This window comes from Sander lucioperca, chromosome 8, assembly GCF_008315115.2.
Source record: "Sander lucioperca isolate FBNREF2018 chromosome 8, SLUC_FBN_1.2, whole genome shotgun sequence".
Lineage (NCBI taxonomy): Eukaryota > Metazoa > Chordata > Actinopteri > Perciformes > Percidae > Sander > Sander lucioperca.
The window spans coordinates 40,925,810-40,951,090 of NC_050180.1; the positions used below are offsets into that span (position 1 = coordinate 40,925,810).

Below are 25,281 nucleotides of genomic sequence, written 5' to 3' on the forward strand. Positions count from 1 at the left end.
CTGTAGTCTAGACGTGAGATGACTAGAGCCTGAACCAGAACCTGAGCCGCCTTCTGCGTTAGATGGGGACATATCCTTCTGATGTTATGCAGCATGTATCTACACGATCGGGTAGTATAGTGATGTTGGCAGTGAAGGTTAGTTGGTCGTCAAGTGTCACACCCAGGTTTCTAGCAGTCTGGGTGGGGACAACCTCAGAGTTGTCAACCCATGCAACACACAACCCATGCTTTACGCTGATGGAAAGGGAAAATGATTTGCTACAATCATCAAGATTAAAGTGTTGATAGTCAATAACCACTTGTTCAACCATGGCAAAATATCAGAGGCATGGAAGGTGTGTCGTTATGCAACAAATATATTGTCAATATTTGAAAATAACAGCCTTGAAAACAAGCATGTGCAAATTTAGCATTGTATGTGAAATTGTAGTTGTGTGCCCTGGGAGACAAAGCAGTTGTTTTTCATTTTATTTTAAAAATAAACAACTTAACTAATTGTTATTTCTGTCAAATGATTTTGTCATAATAATTACATCAAGCTACCTGCCCTTCAGGATCTTTAAAGGATAACAGCCATTTCAAAGCTGCATTATCAGTGTGGATTAAAAAAAGAACCCCACACAAGTGGTGTTGTATTTGATGGGTGGCGCCCACTACTGCTAATATTGCTCCAGTAGCTCTTTGTATCAAGTACTAGTGCAGTGCCCATTCAGAATGTGTCTGTATGGAATGAGCGGATTGCTTAGCCTCTGGTATTGCTGCTTGAAGCTTTCTTAAGACACACTTATCCAAACAACTTCACATTTGACACTGTGCTTCCTCGGGTTCTGAATAAATGTTAGTATACAGTATATGCACCATTTGCTAAAAACTAGTTATTTGGGACCAGCTATTTCAGAGAACAAAAGCATTACTTCCAAAAGTTACATTGCTGATGCTTGAAATGTTTTGAGTTTGACAATATAAAATCTCCAGTCTGTCTTTCTTCATTTGTTCTTCAATGTACTGTAGCGAGGGACACAGTGAGCTGTACCCAGAATGCTGTTAGACTAACTGACCCAGATGATTGGCAGTTTGTTGAGTCAGTGGAGTCTTCACTGTCATTACATGCTGTATGTGGGTCAGAGAGAACTGGGAGAGATGAGTGACAACTTGGCCACATGGCAGTTCCTTTCTGGGACAGTTTATGCCGGCAGCTGCATCTGAGTCTGAACATATCTGAGTCTTCTTAAGAAGTCCTGGCTGACTTCTGTGTGCCCAAATCGGAAGCGCAGGAGCCCACGGTTGAGATTGCACTAATCGGGTAATCATCTCCCTCTCCGGGAACCATCACCTTATCGTGGTGGAGAGGTTTGTGTGTCCCTATGAACCTGAGGGCTGTGTTGTCTGGAACTTTGTGCTCCTGGTAGAGTCTCCCAAGGCAAAGTGGTCTCAGGTGAGGGGCCAGACAAAGAATGGTTCAAAAACCCTATGAGTGACCGAGGAAGAGATGGAGTGACCCTGCCCGGAGGAAGCCCGGGGCCCCTGTCTGGAGCTAGGCCCAGATGGAGGGCTCGTCAGCGAGCGTCTAGTGGCCGGGTTTGCCACGGAGCCCGGCTGGGCACAGCCCGAAAAAGCTACGTGGCATCCATCTCTCCATCCCATGGGCCCACCACCTGTGGGAGGAATCGCTGGGGTCGGGTGCGCTGCCACATGGGTGGCAGTGAAGGTCAGGGGCCTCGACGGACCAGACCCGGGCAGCAGACGCTGGCTCTGGGGACGTGGAATGTCACCTCTCTGTGGGGGAAGGAGCCGGAACTGGTGCGGGAGGTGGAGCGCTACCGGTTAGATCTGGTGGGGCTTACCTCTACGCACAGTCTCGGTTCTGGAACCATACTCCTGGATAGGGGTTGGACTCTTTTCTTCTCTGGAGTTGCCCAGGGTGTGAAGCACCTGGCGGGTGTGGGGATACTCACAAGCCCCCGGCTGAGTGCCGCTACGTTGGAGTTTACCCCGGTGGACGAAAGGGTCGCCTCCCTACGCCTGAGGGTTGTGGGGGGGACTCCATAGTTCTGCTGGGGGACTTCAACGCGCACGTGGGCAATGATGGAGACACATGGAGAGGCGTGATTGGGAGGAACGGCCTCCCTGATCTAAACCAGAGTGGTTGTTTGTTGTTGGACTTCTGTGCTAGTCATGGATTGTCTATAACAAACACCATGTTCGAACATAGGGATGCTCATAAGTGTACTTGGTACCAAAGCACCCTAGGCCGAAGGTCAATGATCGATTTTATAATCGTTTCATCTGATCTGAGGCCGTATGTTTTGGACACTCGGGTGAAGAGAGGGGCAGAGCTGTCAACCGATCACCATCTGGTGGTGAGTTGGGTCAGGGGGTGGGGGAAGACTCTGGACAGACCTGGTAAGCCCAAACGGGTAGTGTGGGTAAATTGGGAACGTCTGGAGGAGACCCCTGTCCGACAGACTTTCAACTCACACCTCCGGCGGAGCTTTTCGTGCATCCCTGTGGAGGCTGGGGGCATTGAACAATGGACAATGTTCAAAGTTTCCATTGCTGAAGCTGCGGCGAGGAGCTGTAGTCTTAGGTGCCTCAAGGGGCGTAACCCACGAACACCGTGGTGGACACCGGTGGTCAGGGAAGCCGTCAAAAGGGCTGCAGCCTCTGCCGTGAAAGAGGCAAAGCAGCGGGTGTGGGAGAAGTTCGGAGAAGACATGGAGAAGGACTTTCGGTCGGCACCAAGGTGCTTCTGGAAAACCGTTCGCCACCTCAGGAGGGGGAAGCGGGGAACCATCCAAGCTGTGTACAGTAAGGATGGGTCGCTGTTGACCTCAACTGAGGAGGTAATAGGGCGGTGGAAGGAGCACTTTGAGGAACTCCTAAATCCGACTAATACGCCCTCTATGGTAGAGGCAGAGCTGGAGGATGATGGGGGATTGTAGTCAATTTCCCTAGTGGAAGTTGCTGAGGTAGTTAAACAACTCCACAGTGGCAAAGCCCCAGGGATTGATGAGATCCGTCCAGAAATGCTTAAAGCTCTGGGTGTGGAGGGGTTGTCTTGGTTGTCACGCCTCTTCAACATTGCGTGGAAGCCTGGGGCAGTGCCTAAGGAGTGGCAGACCGGGGTGGTGGTTCCCCTTTTCAAAAAGGGGGACCAGAGGGTGTGTGCCAATCATAGGGGTATCACACTTCTCAGCCTCCCTGGTAAAGTCTACTCCAAGGTGCTGGAAAGGAGGGTTCGGTCGATAGTCAAACCTCAGATTGAAGAGGAACAATGCGGATTCTGTCCTGGTTGTGGAACAACGGACCAGATCTTTACTCTCGCAAGGACCTTGGAGGGAGCCTGGGAGTATGCCCAACCGGTCTACATGTGCTTTGTGGATCTGGAGAAGGCGTATGACCGTGTTCCCCGGGAGATACTGTGGGAGGTGCTGCGGGAATATGGGGTGAGGGGGTCCCTTCTCAGGGCCATCCAATCTCTGTACGACCAAAGCAAGAGCTGTGTCCGGGTTCTCGGCAGTAAGTCGGACTCGTTTCAGGTGAGAGTTGGCCTCCGCCAGGGCTGCGCTTTGTCACCAATCCTGTTTGTAGTATTTATGGACAGGATATCGAGGGGTAGTCGGGGCGGAGAGGGGTTGCAGTTCGGTGGGCTGGGGATCTCATCGCTGCTTTTTGCAGATGATGTGGTCCTGATGGCATCATCGGCCTGTGACCTTCAGCACCTGCTGGATCGGTTCGCAGCCGAGGGTGAAGCGGCTGGGATGAGGATCAGCACCTCTAAATCGGAGGCCATGGTTCTCAGCAGGAAACCGATGGAGTGTCTTCTCCAGGTAGGGAATGAGTCCTTACCCCAAGTGAAGGAGTTCAAGTACCTTGGAGTCTTGTTCGCGAGTGAGGGGACAATGGAGCAGGAGATTGGTCGGAGAATCGGCGCAGCGGGTGCGGTATTACATTCAATTTATTGCACCGTTGTGACAAAAAGAGAGCTGAGCCAGAAGGCAAAGCTCTCGATCTACCGGTCAGTTTTCGTTCCTACCCTCACCTCTGGTCATGAAGGCTGGGTCATGACCGAAAGAACGAGATCCAGGGTACAAGCGGCCGAAATGGGTTTCCTCAGGAGGGTGGCTGGTGTCTCCCTTAGAGATAGGGTGAGAAGCTCAGTCATCTGTGAGGAGCTCGGAGTAGAGCTGCTGCTCCTTCGCATCGAAAGGAGCCAGTTGAGATGGTTCGGGCATCTGGTAAGGATGCCCCCTGGGCGCCTCCCTAGGGAGGTGTTCCAGGCACGTCCAGCAGGGAGGAGGCCTCGGGGAAGACCCAGGACTAGGTGGAGAGATTATATCTCCAACTTGGCGTGGGAATGCCTCGGGATCCCCCAGTCGGAGCTGGTTAATGTGGCTCGGGAAAGGGAAGTTTGGGATCCCCTGCTGGAGCTGCTACCCCCGCGATCCGAGATCGGCTAAGCGGACGAAGATGGACGGATGGATGGATGGATGGGTAATCATCTCAAAAGGTCAGGGTTTATGTAACACAGAAAAACACATTAGGCAATGGGAAATTCACCACAAATACCACAAAATCAAAACTATAATTGTGCAAGCAAATACAAACTTTTATTTGTTTATTACCTCTGCTAAGGAGGTTATGTTTTCTGCTTGGTTTCTCTATTCGTTTATCAGCAAAACTACTGGCCATGGTTAACTTGTTAGCCATGGTCTTCCACAGGGCTCTGTGCTTAGACCAATTCAATTTAACTTATATATGCTTCCTCTTGGCAATTTTTTAGGAAATGCTCTACAAACTTTCACTGTTATGCAGACAATACCCAATTATATATATAATTTAAGCCAGAAACAACTGTTAGTTAAACATTAAGGACATCACAATCTGGGTGGCCTACAATTTCCTCATTATTTGAACATATAGCTACTCTGAATGGCATTGCCCTGGCCTCCAGCACTACTGCAAGAAATCTCTGAGTTGTCTTGATCAGGATTTATCCTTTAACAGCCACATTAAACAAACTTCAAGGACTGCCTTTTCAGCAGCATAACATTGCAAAAATTAGGCACATTCTAACTCAGAAAGATGCAGAGAAGCTATTCCATGTATTTGTTACTTCAAGGCTGGACTATTGTAATTCCGTAATATCAGGTTGCTCCAATAAGGGCACCTTCAGACCAGGAAACAGCGATCCGGCGATTTTTCAGTGTTGTGTGCCAGTGGGAGTGTCACTGAAATGGCCCATATGTGTAATGTATTTTGTGTTCTTAAACCCTCCCAATGTAGCACAAGTAGACCTTATATTTCACAATTATGGATTTCCGTCCCATTGTTTATAGATCTCAATGTGTCCGGCTCCCCCCTGAGGCCCCCACCGTCGCAGTCTAATCGCACTACCCCAATTTTAAAATGATTGGGTTGCAGGTGTGAATGCTGGCTAATTCTCTTAAGACTCCAGATCCAGAACATGTGTAGGTGTACTGACAAGAACTAGGAAAAGACATCATATTTCTCCTGTATTAGCTTCTCTGCACTGGGTCCCTGTAAAAGCCAGAATTTTATTTAAAACCCTCTACTGACCTAAAAGACTCATAATAGTCAGGCACCATCATATCTTTGAGAGCTCATAGTACCCAATAGCCCCACTAGAACACTGCCCTCCCAGAATGCAAAGTTAGTTTTGATTCCTACAATCTTTAAAGGACCCATGACATGGTGCTCTTTGGATGCTTTTATATAGGCCTTAGTGGTCCCCTAATACTGTATCTGAAGTCTCTTTAATATAGGCCTTAGTGGTCCCCTAATATTGTATCTGAAGTCTCTTTCCCGAAATTCAGCCTTGGTGCAGAATTACAGCCACTAGAGCCAGTCCCACAATGAGCTTTCCTTACTATTTCCCTGTATCTATTGAGGAGGAGAGAGGGGGGGGCAAGGTGGAGGGTGGGGGTGTGGCCTTGACCAACTGCCACTTTGCTCGTTTGAAAGCCATGATGTCTCTCTCATGGGTTGGCCAAATTCTCTGGGCGGGCAAAGCAGAGAAAGGGGAGGTAACCTTGCTTGTTATGACCTCATAACAAGCAAGATTCCAGAACGGCTCATCTGAGCTTACTTTTTCTCAAAGGCAGAACAGGATACCAAGGGCTCGGTTTACACCTATCACCATTTCAAGCCAATTGGGGACCATAGGCAGGCTGGGGGAACTCATATTAATGTTAAAAAACCTCATAAAGTGAAATTGTCATGCCATGGGACCTTTAAAAGTAGAATGGGAGCTAGAGTCATAGGCTACCAGGCTCCTTTCCTATGACCCTCACCTCACAGATTTCTTTAGACTGTGGTTGCACCTGTATCCTGGCTGCAGCTGTTTCCATGTTCCAAGATAAAGCTACACTGGATGGCGTTGCACTGGCCTCCAGCTCCATCATAAGAAATCTTGGAGTTATCTTATTGGGATAAATTCTTTAGTGCCCACATAAAACAAATTTCAAGAACTACCTTTTTTCACATGTGTAACATTGCAAAAATTAGGCATCCTGTCTCAAACAAATCAAAACAAACTTTATTCCGTAATTGTCAAATACACAGAGTACAATGTAGTGAAATTCTATTACTGTTTTTAACCCATCCTTAGTATTACGAGCAGTGTACAGCTATACATGCAGGATCTGGGGAGCAACTTGGGGTTCAATGTCTTGCTCAGGGACAGTTTGACATGTTGCTAGAGGAACCTGGGATTGATCCGCCAAAACATCATCTTTCTCCGACCAACACTGCTTGTAGAACTAATCCTACATTTCCCATGAACACCATGTCGTGACGTATCATACAACCGTTGGCTACGTGTGCCTAGCGCGTTGTATTGATTACGAGCTATGCTGAAACAGAGAAGACAAAAAGAACGGTGCAAAACAAATCACAGAAGCTGAATTTAACGTAAAGTTAGTTAGGGAAAACAAAAACCAAACGTGGTTAATGGAGAATCTGATTGACTGGTAACTTTCAAAATCTACAAGCCATGTTGGCTGGTGATCAACAAAGTTAATTTAAAGGCCTGGCTACAATATACATTGCTAATATAAAAAACATAACAGCAACAATAGTTTGGTTTCTTTTTTTTCTTTTTCCACAATGATATTAAAAAAATACTTTACACTGCTAAAACTACTATATATATATATATATATATATATATATATATATATATATATATATATATATCAGAAACGAAAAAAACACAAGTTAAACATGGAATCACAATGCATACATCTTGTGCTCAAGGCTGTTGATTTAAATGTCTTCGAATTTATCAGAAGACAGAAAACATTTGTTACTGATACAAATTTCAATACTGGTTACAAATTATTTTTTTTGCTACACAAACAAATGTAAACTTCAGTATGGATTTTGTGACTACGTGATGAGTAAAAAATAAATCAATCAAATTATTTGACATGACATTGAAGCAAACAATGCTTTTTACTATCCTTAAGTCTGAAACAAATCCATGAATTAAATACCTTCAAAGAATGAGATGAATCACATCTTGCACTATTTTTACATAATTAAAGAAGTGACTAATTTAATTTGTCTTGACTGAACAATCTCTTTAGATGTTTGTAAATTTCTTTCATTTTCAGTCCATATATGATCGGATTAAAAAGAGGATGATACAAAATAACTTGTAAAGACATTATTAAATAAACAGTTTTGGGAAAATTTGTTTCCAGTCGACCTACAAGTACATCATATGTAGATAAACAGGAAAAGTTGATTAGAACCAACAGGTGGGGTAAACAGGTCTGTGCAGCTTTTCTCCTGACTTCTCTACTACTTCGATAGATTATTATAAGTATCCTGGTGTATGTAAAAAGTATAAAGAGAAGAGGGAGAGGTACAGCAATTACAAAAACAATCAAGCCATATATATTCTGGACTGTTGAAGTCACACAGTGAAGTTTTTGAACTGTGCTGTTGCAAATTATTCCTTTCAAAATTAAGTAACAGAGTTTTGTATTGACACTCATTAACGGTCCCCCTGAAATCTGACAAGCAGGTAGAATCCAAGCTAAAATCAGGAACATATGAACAGTTGTTTTTCTCATGATAGTTGGATATTGCAGAGGTTTACATATAGACACATATCTGTCATAAGCCATGACTGACAACAGGAAGAATTCTGAACCCCCTAGAGTGTAATATATATACCACTGAAAGAGACAGGCTGAATAAGATATGATCTGTTTTTCAGATAAAAAGTCAATCAAAAGCTTTGGATAGATAGCAGTGCTGAAAAGAAGAGAGTTGATTAACAAAGCTGCAATGAAAATGTACATAGGTTCATGGAGGGATTTGTTAATCACTATGATGCCCACAATAGTGGAATTACTACAAATTATTAGAATATATGCTGTAAACATGATCACAAAATAAAGATATCTGTATTTGTGCAGTTCCACATGCCCATCAAAAGTTATATATGTTACATTTAATTCATTGTCCATTAAGATTGTCTAAAACAAAATGTTAATGAATAAAACAGGTAAATTACTAGAAGTCTCATATAACCTAAGATTGTCTTATTTAGTGATCAGTACCTGACCTTCATACGTACTGGTGTAGCCAAACACAGATATTGGATCTGTCATCAGTCTGAGTCTGTGAGAAGTTTTTATCAGACTGCATCAACCTCCACGGACCTCATTAACCTCTCCCAAGGAAAAGCTACTAACATGTAAACAACTTGATCAAACTCTTGAGGCCTGAACTCATAGTTGATGATACACTTTCTTTGCTCTGGTTATATGACTCTGTCATATTTAGAATGACAATCTGGGGAGCTTGGGGAGCTCACCTGGTAGAGCACACGTCCATGTATAGAGGTTCATTTCTCGATGCAGCGGCCCAAGTTTTGACTCCCTTTGCTGCATGTCATTCCCACTCTCTCTCTCTTTCATGTCGTCAGCTGTCCTATAAAAATAAAGGCCTCCGCAAAGGCCAAATGTGTTTTCACATGGTCCTCCAATTGTCCCATATCGCGAGTTTGTTTATCTGAAACTTAGTTTGCTCAGGTTATGTGAGATTTTCGCCAAGGCTAATGGTCCCATTTCCTAAGTTGGGAAGTCGTTCTTCTGACTTTTGTTTGTTCATGAGCTTTATGTTGTAACGTGGAAACAACATGGACGCTACAAATAAGATGTGTTGTATTTTATTGCTCAAAACATATAAACAACAGGTGATTTTCCCAGTGTGACAACGAAAAAGCAAAGGATCTTGTGAGCCATGAAATATTATCAGGAAATAATCTTTCCAATTATACTCAGCTAAAGTATATGCCCGTATATGCCCTGTGATTCGTATCGAATCCAAAATGTAATGAATTGAATTCAATTTTAGCAGGAGGATGCATTTGGTGCGGCAGTAACAATGAATTAGAGTTTAGATTCTCGGCCCAAAAAAATAACGGCCCGAGCCCGACCCGAGGTCCGGTCGGGTTCGGGCCGTTATTTTCCGCCACATCCTCGGGCCGGGACGGGCCGGACCGCACCTGGGCCGGACCCTTGATCAAGCAATTTATTTATTTATTTATTTATTTTTTTATCCATTACCTTATTATCCTATTTTGGTGGGGAGATAGCTCTGCCATAATCAGAAATATAATAAATGTAAATGAAATGAAAATGTAAAGAAAAAAAGAAAAACAGGAGAATTAACTTTGAGCAAGTGTGGAGGAAAGTCGGAGGTATGGAAGCAGTTTAAACAAGTCGTGGGCAGTGACAACAATATGTTGTTCATCATTGGTTCTTTTTTTTATGTTTCTTCACTCGGATCCACTTGCGATCCGTTCCATTCTAAACTAACAGCGCAGTTTACATGCTTCGTCCTTGTTGTATTATTCTAAACAGATTTCTCCAGTTCAAACAACTCTGAATTGTAGTTGAGAACGTCAGTTATAACGGCCCACGTATTAAAAAATTGTCGGGTTTAAATCGGGCTCGGGCTCATAATTACAGTTAATGTGTCGGGCCGGGCTGGGCTCGGACACAACGTGCTCGGGCTCGGGCAGGTTCGGGCTTGATTTTTTGGGCCGATCTAAGCTCTACAATGAATACATTTTCATTTTAACAGGCAGAAACCTTGATCAGAACCTGGCTCTACGTGGGTGGCCATCTGTCTCGACCGGTTGGAAGGGAGAGAGACAGACAGGGAGAGAATATTACCTTACTACAATACTACAATAAATACAGAAATATGACTCAGAAATATAGCAGTGGGTATAATGGAATGGCATGATGAACAGTGGCAATTATAGTAACTGTAAAGATAATGGAATTATGACTAATAATAATATTAATACTAGTAGCAGCGTAGGTGCTACCACAATCCAAAGAGTGTGTCAAGAAAGCACAAGGACTCTGGGGAGGAAGAGTTTTAAGCTTACTCTTAAATGTGGAGACAATGTCTACCTCCTGAACCAAAACTGGAAGCTGGTTCCACGAGAAAGGAGCTTGGTAGCTGAAGACTGGCTCCAATTCTACTTTTGGAGACTCTAGGAAACAAAAGTATCTCTGCAACTGCAACCCTGCAGTGGGGCAGTAGAGTATTATGAACTCTTAAGACCAGTTCAGACCAAAGATTAGCGATGAGACGAGTTGAAACTTGCAACTTCTTGCAACTTCTAAAACCTGCCAGTTTACACCAATGTGACGAGACAAGATGGTGTATCATCTCTATAGCATTGTCTCTTTGTAGTTCTGTTCTAACTTCTGACTTTTAGGCTTTTTTGTACCTAGATATAACATTTGTTTCGTCTAAATATGAACGTGGATAACGTTAGTGATATTGAGATGCTTGCTACAGTAGCATTTCTAGAGATGTATCGGCGAAAACACGTTTTATTTCTCAGATTCACTGCTTTGTTCTAATGCTGCTGGGTGCTCCCTCTCTTCAGTCACTCTCGCTTGACCATATAACGTTACCATGCTTTCAGGCGGCCGTTGAGGCTCCGTCTAAAACTCTGCCATTTCGCCTAGGTGTTTGTAACATAGAAATAAAATGGATAAAGGCTAATTTTAATTCTATAGTTAATAGCTGAATGTACCAGCTGACACACCGAAGTCGGATTAACGTCTTCCAAACCCAGGAAATAGGACATTTAGATGAACATGTGCATGCACTGTTGGCCTTGCCTTGCTTTGCTCTTTGTCATTCTTAATGTGACAGAGTCATGTAATCTGAGCAAACAAAGTTTAACAACATCTCAGTTCAGGCCTCCAGAGTTTCATCAAGTTGTTTACAAGTTAGCAGCTTTTCCTTTGGAGAGATTAATGAGATCCATGGAGGTTGCTGCAGTTTGATAAAAACTTCCTACAGACTGAAACAGATCACAGATCCAATTTCTGTGTTTGCAGGACGACATCAGTGTGTATCCAGTTCAGGTGCTGATGACTTCATAAGACAAACTCAGGTTATATAAGACTTCTAGTAATGTAACTGTTTTATTTATTCAATTTTATTTTAGACTTTCTTAATGGATGATGAACTAAATGTAACATATATAACTTTTGATGGGCATGTGGAGGTGCAGAAATACAGATATCTTTATTTTGTGATCATGTTTACAGCATATATTCTAATCATTTGCAGTAATTCCACTATTGTGGGCATCATAGTGATTAACAAAGCCCTCCATGAACCTATGTACATTTTCATTGCAGCTTTGTTAATCAACTCTGTTCTTTACAGCACTGCTATCTATCCAAAGCTTTTGATTGACTTTTTATCTGAAAAACAGATCATATCTTATTCAGCCTGTCTCTTTCAGTGGTTTGTATATTACACTCTAGGGGGTTCAGAATTCTTTCTGTTGTCAGTCATGGCTTATGACAGATATGTGTCTATATGTAAACCTCTGCAATATCCAACTATCATGAGAAAAACAACTGTTTATATTCTCTTGATTTTCGCTTGGATGCTGCCTGCTTGTCAGTTTTCAGTGGGACCGTTTCTAATTGCAAATAAAAAGCTCTGTTACTTTATTTTAAAAGGGATAATTTGCAACAGCACAATTCAGAAACTTCACTGTGTTAGATCAACAGTCCAGAATATATATGGCTTGATTGTATTTGTAATTAGTGTACCTCTCCCTTTACTCTTCATAGTGTTTACATACACCAGGATACTTATAATAACCTATCGAAGTAGTAGAGAAGTCAGGAGAAAAGCTGCACAGACCTGTTTACCCCACCTGTTGGTTCTAATCAACTTTTCCTGTTTTATGTCATATGATGTACTTCTAGCTCGACTTGAAACTGATTTCCCTAAAACTGTTCATTTAATAATGTCTTTACAACTAGTAATTTATCATCCTCTCTTTAATCCGATTATGTATGGACTCAAAATGAAAGAAATTTATAAACTCCTCAAGAGATTGTTCTTCAAAGTGCTCTGATGTCTTTTCAAATTATTCTGTACTCTCTCTTTTAATTTGTTCATATTTGGACTGAAAATTAAAGAAATGTATAAACACCATAAGAGATTAAGTCAAGACACATGACACTGATATATATATATATATATATAAATATATACAGTACTGTTTAACTGTGTACATTAATTACAACGTATTAATAAAAGGTTGATGGAAGGTATTTAATTTAAGTATTTGTTTCTAATAGACTCAAACATAAAAAGCGTGAGCTCCAACAGTTTGATGTCAAATTTTTTTCTGCTGATCCTTAAAAATCCAACACATTGTTTTCATCTGCCTATCATTTAATCACAAAATGCATACCGAATTTTCAAGTTTGTTTCCGTAGTAAAATAGAATTTTGTTACCAGCACTGACATTTTAATTAGTACTATTTTTTTCTCTGTCTTCTCATAAAATCAACAGCAATGAATGTGCGTTTTCTGTTTTAGTGTCTAATTTGGCAATATATTGTTCATAAAGAGTTAATAGTATAAGTTTTTTTTTCATTGTGAAAAACAAACAAATAAAAAAGAAACCTTATTATTGTTGCTATAACATATAATAATATTATTATTATTAGCACTATTTGTAGACTATGCCTCATGACCAACAAGAAAACCAGCACTGTGAGGTTTCTACCAGCCTTAGTTGGGTAAATCATGAACTGTAGAACTGATTTTGGATTTATGGAACTGTTTATATTCTGCACCAGCTGCATTTGTGACAAAGACCATAGGTAAAAAGCCTCTTTAGCGAAGATTAAGGAAGGCCCAAAAGGCTTAACTGTTGGGCCAGAGTCTGCATTAAGACTCATACTTTTGTCATACAGAAATTAAATTAATTTGACAAGAGTGGACGAAAGATAAAATGGATGTAAATGCTATATGTATATATTAGTCTTTATTAGCATTCTGCTTGCAAATTTTGGCATTTTGTTTCGATTGTAAGAATGTTCTGAGGATGTTTAGTGATGCAGAGTAGAGAGTATTATAAACCTGCAGCCATGATCAAGGTGTGACCACAATCAAAGACAATCTGCAAGGTGAGAAAGCACAAAGACTTTGTGGAAGAAGCTAAGTTATTAACATGCGTTAATGGGACATGAATGCACACAGATGGAGGAAGAGAGGAGCACAGTGTGTCATAGGAAGTCCCCTTGCAGTCTAAACCTATAGCAGCATAAATAAGGGCAGTTTAAAGGCAATCCTGAGCTAGCCGTAACAAAAGTAACTCTGCATTCTGGGAGTGCAGTCTTCTAGTACGGCAATAGGGTACTATGAGCTCTCTAAGAAATTATGGTGACCGACCATTAAGAGCTTTGTCGGTGAGGAACAGGATTTTAAATTCAATTCTGGATTTTACAGGGAGTCAGCCAACTGTTGAGTCCCAATGGACTTACTGGAGCAACCTGATAAGGAATTACAAGAGACCAGCCTCAAACCAACAAATACATGGACTAGTTTTCTGCATCTTTTTGAGACAGGATGTGTCTTTTTGCAATGTTACGAAGGTGAAAAAGGCAGTCCTTGAAGTTTGTTTTACGTGGGAGTTAAAGTATATATCCTGATAAAAGATAACTGAGATTTTTTACATTGGTGTTGGAGGCCAGGGCAACGCCATCCAGTGTAGCTATAACATTATATAACAGGATGGAGGTAATTGGGGCCAAGTACAATAACTTACAATAGTTTTGTCTGAGTTTAACATCAGGAAATTGTACACACCGTGGTACACACCATGACTAACTTTAACATGCATGGAGGATTCCTTGTTAACAAGAATAAACTGAGATTATAAACACACCAAAGTCAGAAGAACGACTTCCCAACTCAGGAAACGGTACCATCAGAAGAGCATGTGAATGCACCATTGGCCTTTCCAGAGGTCTTTGTTCTGAAGCTCAGTTCAGACCAAAGATTCGTAACAAGACAAAACCATATTAGAACGTTGCAGTGGTCTGAACCGGCCTGTCTCAGCTCAACTCAAGCCAGCTGATGGTGTCGCTGCAATTCAGCTGGTCACGTCTCCAGAGGCTGGTTTTAGAAAGTAAGGGACGTCAATTGTTTCAACAGTCAATAGAGCAAGTAAAACGTTTTCTTCATTTTATCACTAGAAATGCAGCTGTAGTAAGGATCTCACTATCACTAACATTATCCCCATTCATATTAAGATGCAACAAATGATATATCCAGCTACAAAAAAGCCTTAAAGTCGGTAGTTAGAACATAAGTACAAAGAGTCGTTGCTATGAAGATGATACACTGTCTCGTCATGTTATATTGGTGTAAACTGGCAGGTTTCAGAACACTGCAGACCTGTGGGTTGCAAGTAGTTGCAAGTTTCAACTCATCATGTCGAAAACCTTTAATCCAAACACGGTTTAAGAGTGCAATTCTTAATATGACAGAGTCATGTAATCTGAGCAAACTAAGTTTAACAACATGAGTTCAGGCCTCCAGAGTTTGATCAAGTTGTTTACATGTTAGTAGCTTTCTCTTTGGAGAGATTAATGAGATCCATGGAGGTTGATGCAGTCTGATAAAAAACTCAAACAGATCACAGATCCAATTCTGTGTTTGCCGGGCCAAACCAGTGCGTATCAAGGTCAGGTACTGATCACTAAATAAGACAATCTCAGGTTATATGAGACTTCTAGTCATTTACCTGTTTTATTCATTAACATTTTGTTTTAGACAATCTTAATGGATAATGAATTAAATGTAACATATATAACTTTTGACGGGCATGTGGAAGTGCACAAATACAAATATCTTTATTTTGTGATCATGTTCACAGCATATATTCTAATAATTTGCAGTAATTCCACTATTGTGTGCATCATAGTGATTAACAAAGCCCTCCATGAACCTATGTACATTTTCATTGCAGCTTTGTTAATCAACTCTGTTATTTACAGCACTGCTATCTATCCAAAGCTTTTGATTGACTTTTTATCTGAAAAACAGATCATATCTTATTCAGCCTGTCTCTTTCAGTGGTTTATATATTACACTCTAGCCTCTTCAGAATTCTTCCTGTTGTCAGTCATGTCTTATGACAGATATGTGTCTATATGTAAACCTCTGCAATATCCAACTATCATGAGAAAAACAACTGTTAAAATGTTCCTGATTTTAGCTTGGATTCTGCCTGCTTGTCAGATGGCAGTTGGACCATTGCTGTTTGCTAATGAAAAACTCTGTTACTTTGTTCTAAAAGGAATAATTTGCAACAGCACAGTTAATAAACTTCACTGTGTTAGTTCAACAGTCCAGAATATATATGGCTTGATTGTGTTGGTAAGTGCTGTACCTCTCCCTCTTCTCTTCATACTTTTTACATACACCAGGATACTTGTAATAATCTATCGAAGTAGTAGAGAAGTCAGGAGAAAAGCTGCACAGACCTGTTTACCCCACCTGTTGGTTCTAATCAACTTTTCCTGTTTGACTACATATGATGTACTTGTAGGTCGACTGGAAACAAATGTTTCCAAAACTGTACGTTTAATAATGTCTTTACAAATGATTTTGTATCATCCTCTCTTTAATCCGATCATATATGGATTGAAATTGAAAGAAATTTATAAACACCTCAAGAGACTGTTCAGTCAAGACAAATTAAACTAATATATTCACAGATTTACCTGTATACACTAAATACAACTTAATAATAATAATGCAAAGATGATTAAAAGGTATTTCATTTAATGATTTCTTTTTAATAGACTTAATAACATTTTAAACATAATTAAAAAGCATTGTCAGCTTAAACAATTTGATGTCAAATATTTTTCACTTTGCATTTTGTGATTACATTTTCAGATAAAAACACAGAATTTTTAAGTTTGTTTCCGCAGTAAAATAGAACTTTGTTACTAGTATTGAAAATTCTATATATTTAATTTTTTTTCTGTCTCCTGGTAAAGTTCCAAGACATTTAAATCAACAGCTTTAAATGGAAGATTGCATACCTTTGTGAGTTTTCTGTTTAACTTTTGTTTAGTGTCTAAGTTGGCATTATATTGTATGTAAAGAGTTAGTAGTATAAAATGTTTTTTAGTTTAATTGTGGAAAAATAAAGACATAAAAAATAAACTTCCTGGGGTGAAGATTTTGGATCCCAACTGGATGAGGGGATGTGGAAAAGGATCTTGTTGAATGCAAAGAAAATTAGATGTTCTAATAAATCGTATGAGACTCAATATAAGATTATCTACAGACTGCATGTTACCCCTGCTATTCGATATAAATATGACCCTATGTGCTCATCATTATGTGTGAAGTGTAAAAATAGCTGTGACACTTAGGAACATCTAATGTGGTCATGTCCAAAAATCTCAAGTTTCTGGCTATCGGTCCAAAACGAGATTAAGAACATTTTTAGGTTTTTTATTTTTTTTTTATTAAAAATGTATGTCCATCTCGCATTGGAGAGATTATCACATGTACTAAGAAATACGCTTGATGTTTTTGTAAGGGAATGGTCCCCATTAGAATTATACCTGAAAGAAGAATGGTCTAGAGTAATATGTATAGGGGTAGGAATTTGAATTTGAAAAGTGACTGAATAAGCACATGAAATATTTAATTGTGCACTGCAACTGCTAGTTTTATTTTACTTTACTCTTTTATTTTTATTTTATCTTTCTTTTCTTTATGTGACTGTCTGTTTATGTCTTGTATCACTTGTGATTCCTTGTATTGTCTCACATTAAATAAAATCTTATGAATAAAAAAAACTTCAGTTTTGTCTGAGTTTAACATCAGGAAATTGTACACATCATGATACACACCATGACTAACTTTAACATGCATGGAGGATTCCTTGTCAACAAGAATAAACTGAGATCATGAACACACCAAAGTCAGAAGAACGACTTCCCAACTCAGGAAAGGGCAAGGTCGTAAATCCCAGGGGGGTCGGGGGGGTCAGGACCCCCCGCCCCCATCTAAGGGTTGTCCCCCCCTAGAAATATCATTAAAACAATGCTGTGTATTTTTAATAACATAATGATGTATACTTAAAATATCTGTGTAAGTAGTAAAACAATACAAACCCCAAAAAATGTTTTTTAAGTTTAGGAACATTTTGAGTCCCCCCTCCCTTGCCTCACAGTGGTTTGGTCCACTGCCTGCTGTACATTAGGATCTGCACTCGACTCACAGTCACATCGGGTAGTGACAGGAATGTAGTAAGTAGGCTGTTCAAGGCTGTTTTATTCACATTAAACATCGGATGAAGTTTTTCTTTTCTCAAAGAGAAATTATGCTGAGTAATTAATGAATTAGTCACGACAAAAAGGCTTGCTATGTTAGTGTAATATAATGTAACGTTACCTAGCTTGTTTAATAGCTTGTTGGATAGAAATGCACCCACTACAACTAATGTTACCACGGCGATAAGCCTAACGTTATGTGTGAACTGATATTAGGGTTAATATTGAAGATCTACAGTTGTGTTATGCTCAATATGAAGTTAAGTCCTGATCAGTTAAATATATATCCTCTGTCCCAGAAGAAACCCAATATTTATGTGGAGGACACAAGATCATTTTAGAATTATAATATGACCGCGTGGTGAACCTATGAATCTAACTCATATTTAGACATCTGACGTTACAGATTTGTTGTTGTTGCCCAGATAAATTGACAGAGAAAAGAAAAACAGACATAAGATCCTTTTTCAGTAGGCTTACACCAAAACGCCAAGTAAGTACAATAAGTCCTCATATCAAGACAATTGGTAACATCAATCTATAAGAATGGGTGCTTATGGAAATACTAAGGTCACTATGTCACAGGCAAAGGAGACAGAAAGAACTGAGGAACAGGGAGACCAGGGATAGTCAGGTGTAGAGTCTCAGGGAGACCAGGGACAGTCAGGTGTAGAGTCTCAGGGAGACCAGGGACAGTCAGGTGGAGAATCTCAGGGAGACCAGGGACAGTCAGGTGGAGAGTCTCAGGGAGACCAGGGACAGTCAGGTGTAGAGTCTCGGGGAGACCAGGGACAGTCAGGTGTAGAGTCTCAGGGAGACCAGGGACAGTCAGGTGGAGAGTCTCAGGTAAGTGTGTTGAGCTTCGTTCATATTTTTGGAGGTGTGTGGCTGTCAGGGTTAGCAGATGAGCTTTACTAGTGGCTCACTAATTTACATTATGATCAGCTAATTTAACAAGCGTACAAAAGTATTGTATTTCTTTCATATGGGGACATTTTTTCAAAAGAAGTCATTATGTTTTAAGGTATTTTTGTGGCTTGATTGTAAACAACTTAAAAATAAATACATGATTTTAAAGAAGAATATTTTGGTCAATTTCGTCAGCTTTTTCATTGAATCAAGAGAAACACTGAAAAGAAGGACAATGGTCCAGTCTCCATGCTACACTAATGATAGTATTAAGGCTTTCCTCTGTGTACACATGTCCTCTACGAGTATAATTGTGGCTGTATTACTTTTGTCCCCTTAAAAAATTGCTCTTCAGAAATTTTATGTTTATTGTCCCCCCCCCTACTGTTAGATCAGATTTACGCCCATGGGAAAGGGTACCATCAGAGGTGCATGTGAATGCACCATTGGCCTTGCCAGAGGTCTTTGCTTTAAAACCCAGTTCAGACCAAAGATTTGTGACAAGACAAAACCATATTGGAACGTTGCAGTGGTCTGAACCGGCCCGTCTCAGCTCAACTCAAGCCAGCTGATGGTGTCGCTGCAATTCAGCTGGTCACGTCTCCAGAGGCTGGTTTTAGAAAGTAAGGGACGTCAATTGTTTAAACGAGCGCCCGCGAGCACAGTATTTCAATCAGGAGAGACTTCGTTGCAGATATGCAAAATTTATTTGTACATATGCAAAATATGAAATGTACAGAGTCTTTAGAGATTAGACTCCATCATTATGAAATTACTTTTAAAGAGGTAGAAAGACAAAAGTTATTCCCCCGATGGAGTTTACACACTGGTGGTGGTGTGAGTGAGACCGAAGACTGGACGAGGAGCCGACGGGAGCGGTCTGCCGGAGGATGACCCAGGGAGCCATGTGTGATAAGACTGGAGGTGGAAGGGGAGGAGGAGGGTTGTGCTCTCTGCCTGAAATGACAACTGAGCAGCAGAGAGAAGACAGGTTTAAAACAGGGATGTCATGCTAGATTGGCTCATGAAATTCATGGCATTCATCATTCCTTTCGTTGTACGTTGTGTTGGTAAATGTGAGATGTTCGAGTCACACACGTGAAGAGAACGGTCTCTGAAACAAGGAAATGAATTTGACCGTTCTCACTCCCGCTTGGTCAGTGGCCAAATGCGATAGGGAGCCCCGGCTGTCAATCAATATCTTCCAGTCACACAGGCCCCTGATTGGTCCGGGCCCGTAAGCACCGCTTACCCTGCTTACCGATAGTTACGCGTCTGCGTTACGCCCCTGCATTGACTACAGAGGACTCAATAACATCACGGTAAAGAATACTTATCCCCTGCCACTCATTAACTCGGCATTTGAACCCCTTCAGGGAGCCACCGTATTTTCGAAACTCGACCTGCGTATCGCCTACCACCTCCACCTGTGAAGAGTATAATTTTAACCGAACATCATGCTTTTCGTCTTTGAAACATTAAGAACTAGCTTATTTTTCTTCATTCATTCAACCACCGATTGCAGCTCTTGTGATAGGATGGTGTTTAACTCATGAAATGTAGATGAAGACATATGTCTGTCAAGGGTTATTATCTTCTGACACCATGTATTGTTCCTCTGTACTTTATACTCAAGGAGACAGCAGTCAGGATACAACTCAACAACTTTTAGTCATTCTTCTTCTACCTACATACAGGCATATCATTGTCAGTAGAGTGCCGTCCTAGACCGCCGCCTGGTGGCCTCAACCAGCCATTACAGGGCCAAGTACAATAACTTCAGTTTTGTCTGAGTTTAACATCAGGAAATTGTACACACTATGGTACACACCATGACTAACTTTAACATGCATGGGGGATTCCTTGTCAACAAGAATAAACTTGGATCATGAACACACCAAAGTCAGAAGAACAACTTCCCAACTCAGGAAAGGGTACCATCAGAAGAGCATGTGAATGCACCATTGGCCTTTCCAGAGGTCTTTGCTCTGAAGCTCAGTTCAGACCAAAGATTCGTAACAAGATAAAACCATATTAGAACGTTGCAGTGGTCTGAACCGGCCCGTCTCAGCTCAACTCAAGCCAGCTGATGGTGTCGCTGCAACTCAGCTGGTCACGTCTCCAGAGGCTGGTTTTAGAAAGTAAGGGACGTCAATTGTTTCAACAGCCAATAGAGAAATCAGCTTGTCAAGTAAAACGTTTTCTTCATTTTATCACTAGAAATGCAGCTGTAGTAAGGATCTCACTATCACTAACATTATCCCCATTCATATTAAGATGCAACAAATGATATATCCAGCTACAAAAAAGCCTTAAATTCGGTAGTTAGAATAAAAGTACAAAGAGTTGTTGATATGAAGATAATACACTGTCTCGTCATGTCGTATTGGTGTAAACTGGCAGGATTCAGAACATTGCAGACCGGTGCATTGCAAGTAGTTGCAAGTTTCAACTCATCATGTCGAAAATCTTTGATCTGAACGGGGCTTAAGAGTGCAATTCTTAATATGAGAGAGTCATGTAATCTGAGCAAACAAAGTTTAACAACATGAGTTCAGGCCTCCAGAGTTTGATCAAGTTGTTTACATGTTAGTAGCTTTCCCTTTGGAGAGATTAATGAGATCCATGGAGGTTGATGCAGTCTGATTAAAAACCTCAAACAGATCACAGATCCAATTCTGTGTTTGCCGGGCCAAACCAGTGTGTATCAAGGTCAGGTACTGATCACTAAATAAGACAATCTCAGGTTATATGAGACTTCTAGTAATTTACCTGTTTTATTCATTAACATTTTGTTTTAGACTATCTTAATGGATAATGAATTAAATGTAACATATATAACTTTTGATGGGCATGTGGAAGTGCAAAAATACAGATATCTTTATTTTGTGATCATGTTTACAGCATATATTCTAATAATTTGCAGTAATTCCACTATTGTGTGCATCATAGTGATTAACAAAGCCCTTCATGAACCTATGTACATTTTCATTGCAGCTTTGTTAATCAACTCTGTTCTTTTCAGCACTGCTATCTATCCAAAGCTTTTGATTGACTTTTTATCTGAAAAACAGATCATATCTTATTCAGCCTGTCTCTTTCAGTGGTTTATATATTACACTCTAGCCATTTCAGAATTCTTCCTGTTGTCAGTCATGGCTTATGACAGATATGTGTCTATATGTAAACCTCTGCAATATCCAACTATCATGAGAAAAACAACTGTTTATATTTTCCTGATTTTAGCTTGGATTCTACCTGCTTGTCAGGTTTCAATTGGACCGTTGATGATTGCTAATGAAAAGCTCTGTTACTTTGTTCTAAAAGGAATAATTTGCAACAGCACAGTTCAGAAACTTCACTGTGTGAGTTCAGCAGTGGTGAATATATATGGCTTGATTATGTTTGTAAGTGCTGTACCTCTCCCTCTTCTCTTTATACTTTTTACATACACCAGGATACTTATAATAACCTATCGAAGTAGTAGAGAAGTCAGGAGAAAAGCTGCACAGACCTGTTTACCCCACCTGTTGGTTCTAATCAACTTTTCCTGTTTATCTACATATGATGTACTTGTAGGTCGACTGGAAACAAATGTTTCCAAAATTGTACGTTTAATAATGTCTTTACAAATGATTTTGTATCATCCTCTCTTTAATCCGATCATATATGGATTGAAATTGAAAGAAATTTATAAACACCTCAAGAGACTGTTCAGTCAAGACAAATTAAACTAATATATTCACAGATTTACCTGTATACACTAAATACAACTTAATAATAATAATGCAAAGATGATTAAAAGGTATTTAATTTAATGATTTGTTTTAATAGACTTAATATACATTTTAAACATAATTAAAAAGCATTGTCAGCTTAAACAATTTGATGTCAAATATTTTTCACTTTGCATTTTGTTATTACATTTTCAGATAAAAACACAGAATTTTTAAGTTTGTTTCCGCAGTAAAATAGAACTTTGTTACCAGTATTGAAAATTCTATATATTTAATTTTTTTTCTGTCTCCTGGTAAAGTTCCAAGACATTTAAATTAACAGCTTTAAATGGAAGATTGCATACCTTTGTGAGTTTTCTGTTTAACTTTTGTGTAGTGTCTAAGTTGGCATTATATTGTATGTAAAGAGTTAGTAGTATAAAATGTTTTTTAGTTTAATTGTGGAAAAATAAAGACATAAAAAATAAACTTCCTGGGGTGAAGATTTTGGATCCCAACTGGATGAGGGGATGTGGAAAAGGATCTTGTTGAATGCAAAGAAAATTAGATGTTCTAATAAATCCTATGAGACTCAATATAAGATTATCTACAGACTGCATGTTACCCCTGCTATTCGATATAAATATGACCCTATCCCATCATTATGCGTGAAGTGTAAAAATAGCTGTGACACTTAAGGACATCTAATGTGGTCATGTCCAAAAATCTCAAGTTTCTGGCTATCGGTCCAAAACGAGATTAAGAACATTTTTAGGTTTTTTATTCCACTAAATCCATACCATTTCTTAGACTTGCTTTGTATGCTGCACGCCTCACAATACTACATAAATGGTTAGACGAAGATCCTCCTAATATTACAATGTGGTTTGAAAAATGTATGTCCATCTTGCCATTGGAGAGATTATCACATGTACTAAGAAATACGCTTGATGTTTTTGTAAGGGAATGGTCCCCATTAGAATTATACCTGAAAGAAGAATGGTCTAGAGTAATATGTATAGGGGTAGGAATTTGAATTTGAAAAGTGACTGAATAAGCACATGAAATATTTAATTTTGCACTGCAACTGCTAGTTTTATTTTACTTTACTCTTTTATTTTTATTTTATCTTTCTTTTCTTTATGTGACTGTCTGTTTATGTCTTGTATCACTTGTGATTCCTTGTATTGTCTCACATTAAATAAAAAAAACTTCAGTTTTGTCTGAGTTTAACATCAGGAAATTGTACACATCATGATACACACCATGACTAACTTTAACATGCATGGAGGATTCCTTGTTAACAAGAATAAACTGAGATCATGAACACACCAAAGTCAGAAGAACGACTTCCCAACTCAGGAAAGGGCAAGGTCGTAAATCCCAGGGGTTCGGGGGGGTCAGGACCCCCCGCCCCCATCCAAGGGTTGTCCCCCCCTAGAAATATCATTAAAACAATGCTGTGTATTGTTAATAACATAATGATGTATACTTAAAATATCTGTGTAAGTAGTAAAACAATACAAACCCCAAAAAATGCTTTTTAAGTTTAGGAACATTTTGAGTCCCCCCTCCCTTGCCTCACAGTGGTTTGGTCCACTGCCTGCTGTACATTAGGATCTGCACTCGACTCACAGTCACATCGGGTAGTGACAGGAATGTAGTAAGTAGGCTGTTCAAGGCTGTTTTATTCACATTAAACATCGGATGAAGTTTTTCTTTTCTCAAAGAGAAATTATGCTGAGTAATTAACGAATTAGTCATGACAAAAAGGCTTGCTATGTTAATCTAATATAATGTAACGTTACCTAGCTTGTTTAATAGCTTGTTGGATGGAAATGCACCCACTACAACTAATGTTACCACGGCGATAAGCCTAAAGTTTCAGGGAGACCAGGGACAGTCAGGTGTAGAGTCTCAGGGAGACCAGGGACAGTCAGGTGTAGAGTCTCAGGGAGACCAGGGACAGTCAGGTGTAGAGTCTCAGGGAGACCAGGGACAGTCAAGTGGAGAGTCTCAGGTAAGTGTGTTGAGCTTCGTTCATATTTTTGGAGGTGTGTGCTGTCAGGGTTAGCAGATGAGCTTTACCAGTGGCTCACTAATTTACATTATGATCAGCTAATTTAACAAGCGTACAAAAGTATTGTATTTCTTTCATATGGGGACATTTTTTCAAAAGAAGTTATTATGTTTTAAGGTATTTTTGTGGCTTGATTGTAAACAACTTAAAAATAAATACATGGTTTTAAAGAAGAATATTTTGGACAATTTCGTCAGCTTTTTCATTGAATCAAGAGAAACACTGAAAAGAAGGACAATGGTCCAGTCTCCATGCTACACTAATGATAGTATTAAGGCTTTCCTCTGTGTACACATGTCCTCTACGAGTATAATTGTGGCTGTATTATTTTTGTCCCCTTAAAAAATTGCTCTTCAGAAATTTTATGTTTATTGTCCCCCCCCCCTACTGTTAGATCAGATTTACGCCCATGGGAAAGGGTACCATCAGAGGTGCATGTGAATGCACCATTGGCCTTGCCAGAGGTCTTTGCTTTAAAACCCAGTTCAGACCAAAGATTTGTGACAAGACAAAACCATATTGGAACGTTGCAGTGGTCTGAACCGGCCCGTCTCAGCTCAACTCAAGCCAGCTGATGGTGTCGCTGCAACTCAGCTGGTCACGTCTCCAGAGGCTGGTTTTAGAAAGTAAGGGACGTCAATTGTTTAAACGAGCGCCCGCGAGCACAGTATTTCAATCAGGAGAGACTTTGTTGCAGATATGCAAAATTTATTTGTACATATGCAAAATATGAAATGTACAGAGTCTTTAGAGATTAGACTCCATCATTATGAAATTACTTTTAAAGAGGTAGAAAGACAAAAGTTATTCCCCCGATGGAGTTTACACACTGGTGGTGGTGTGAGTGAGACCGAAGACTGGACGAGGAGCCGACGGGAGCGGTCTGC

General features: G+C 40.1%; 4 protein-coding genes across 4 annotated transcripts; 3 read left to right on the plus strand and 1 right to left on the minus strand.

Annotated features, from left to right (window-relative positions):
• Positions 1 to 7,576: 7,576 nt before the first annotated feature.
• On the minus strand, positions 7,577 to 8,503 carry LOC116046671 (olfactory receptor 6N2-like). The gene has a single exon (XM_031295069.1). It carries the CDS (start codon positions 8,501 to 8,503, stop codon positions 7,577 to 7,579), a length of 927 nt encoding a protein of 308 aa, XP_031150929.1.
• A 3,026-nt stretch (positions 8,504 to 11,529) lies between these two features.
• On the plus strand, positions 11,530 to 12,450 carry LOC116046713 (olfactory receptor 6N2-like). The gene has a single exon (XM_031295109.1). The coding sequence runs from the start codon at positions 11,530 to 11,532 to the stop codon at positions 12,448 to 12,450; it is 921 nt and encodes a 306-aa protein (XP_031150969.1).
• Positions 12,451 to 15,173: 2,723 nt separating this feature from the next.
• Positions 15,174 to 16,100, plus strand: LOC116046672 (olfactory receptor 10J5-like). The gene has a single exon (XM_031295070.1). The coding sequence runs from the start codon at positions 15,174 to 15,176 to the stop codon at positions 16,098 to 16,100; it is 927 nt and encodes a 308-aa protein (XP_031150930.1).
• A 5,201-nt stretch (positions 16,101 to 21,301) lies between these two features.
• LOC116046673 (olfactory receptor 11A1-like) lies at positions 21,302 to 22,335 on the plus strand. The gene has a single exon (XM_031295072.2). It carries the CDS (start codon positions 21,409 to 21,411, stop codon positions 22,333 to 22,335), a length of 927 nt encoding a protein of 308 aa, XP_031150932.1. The 5' UTR covers positions 21,302 to 21,408.
• The last annotated feature ends 2,946 nt before the right edge of the window (positions 22,336 to 25,281 follow it).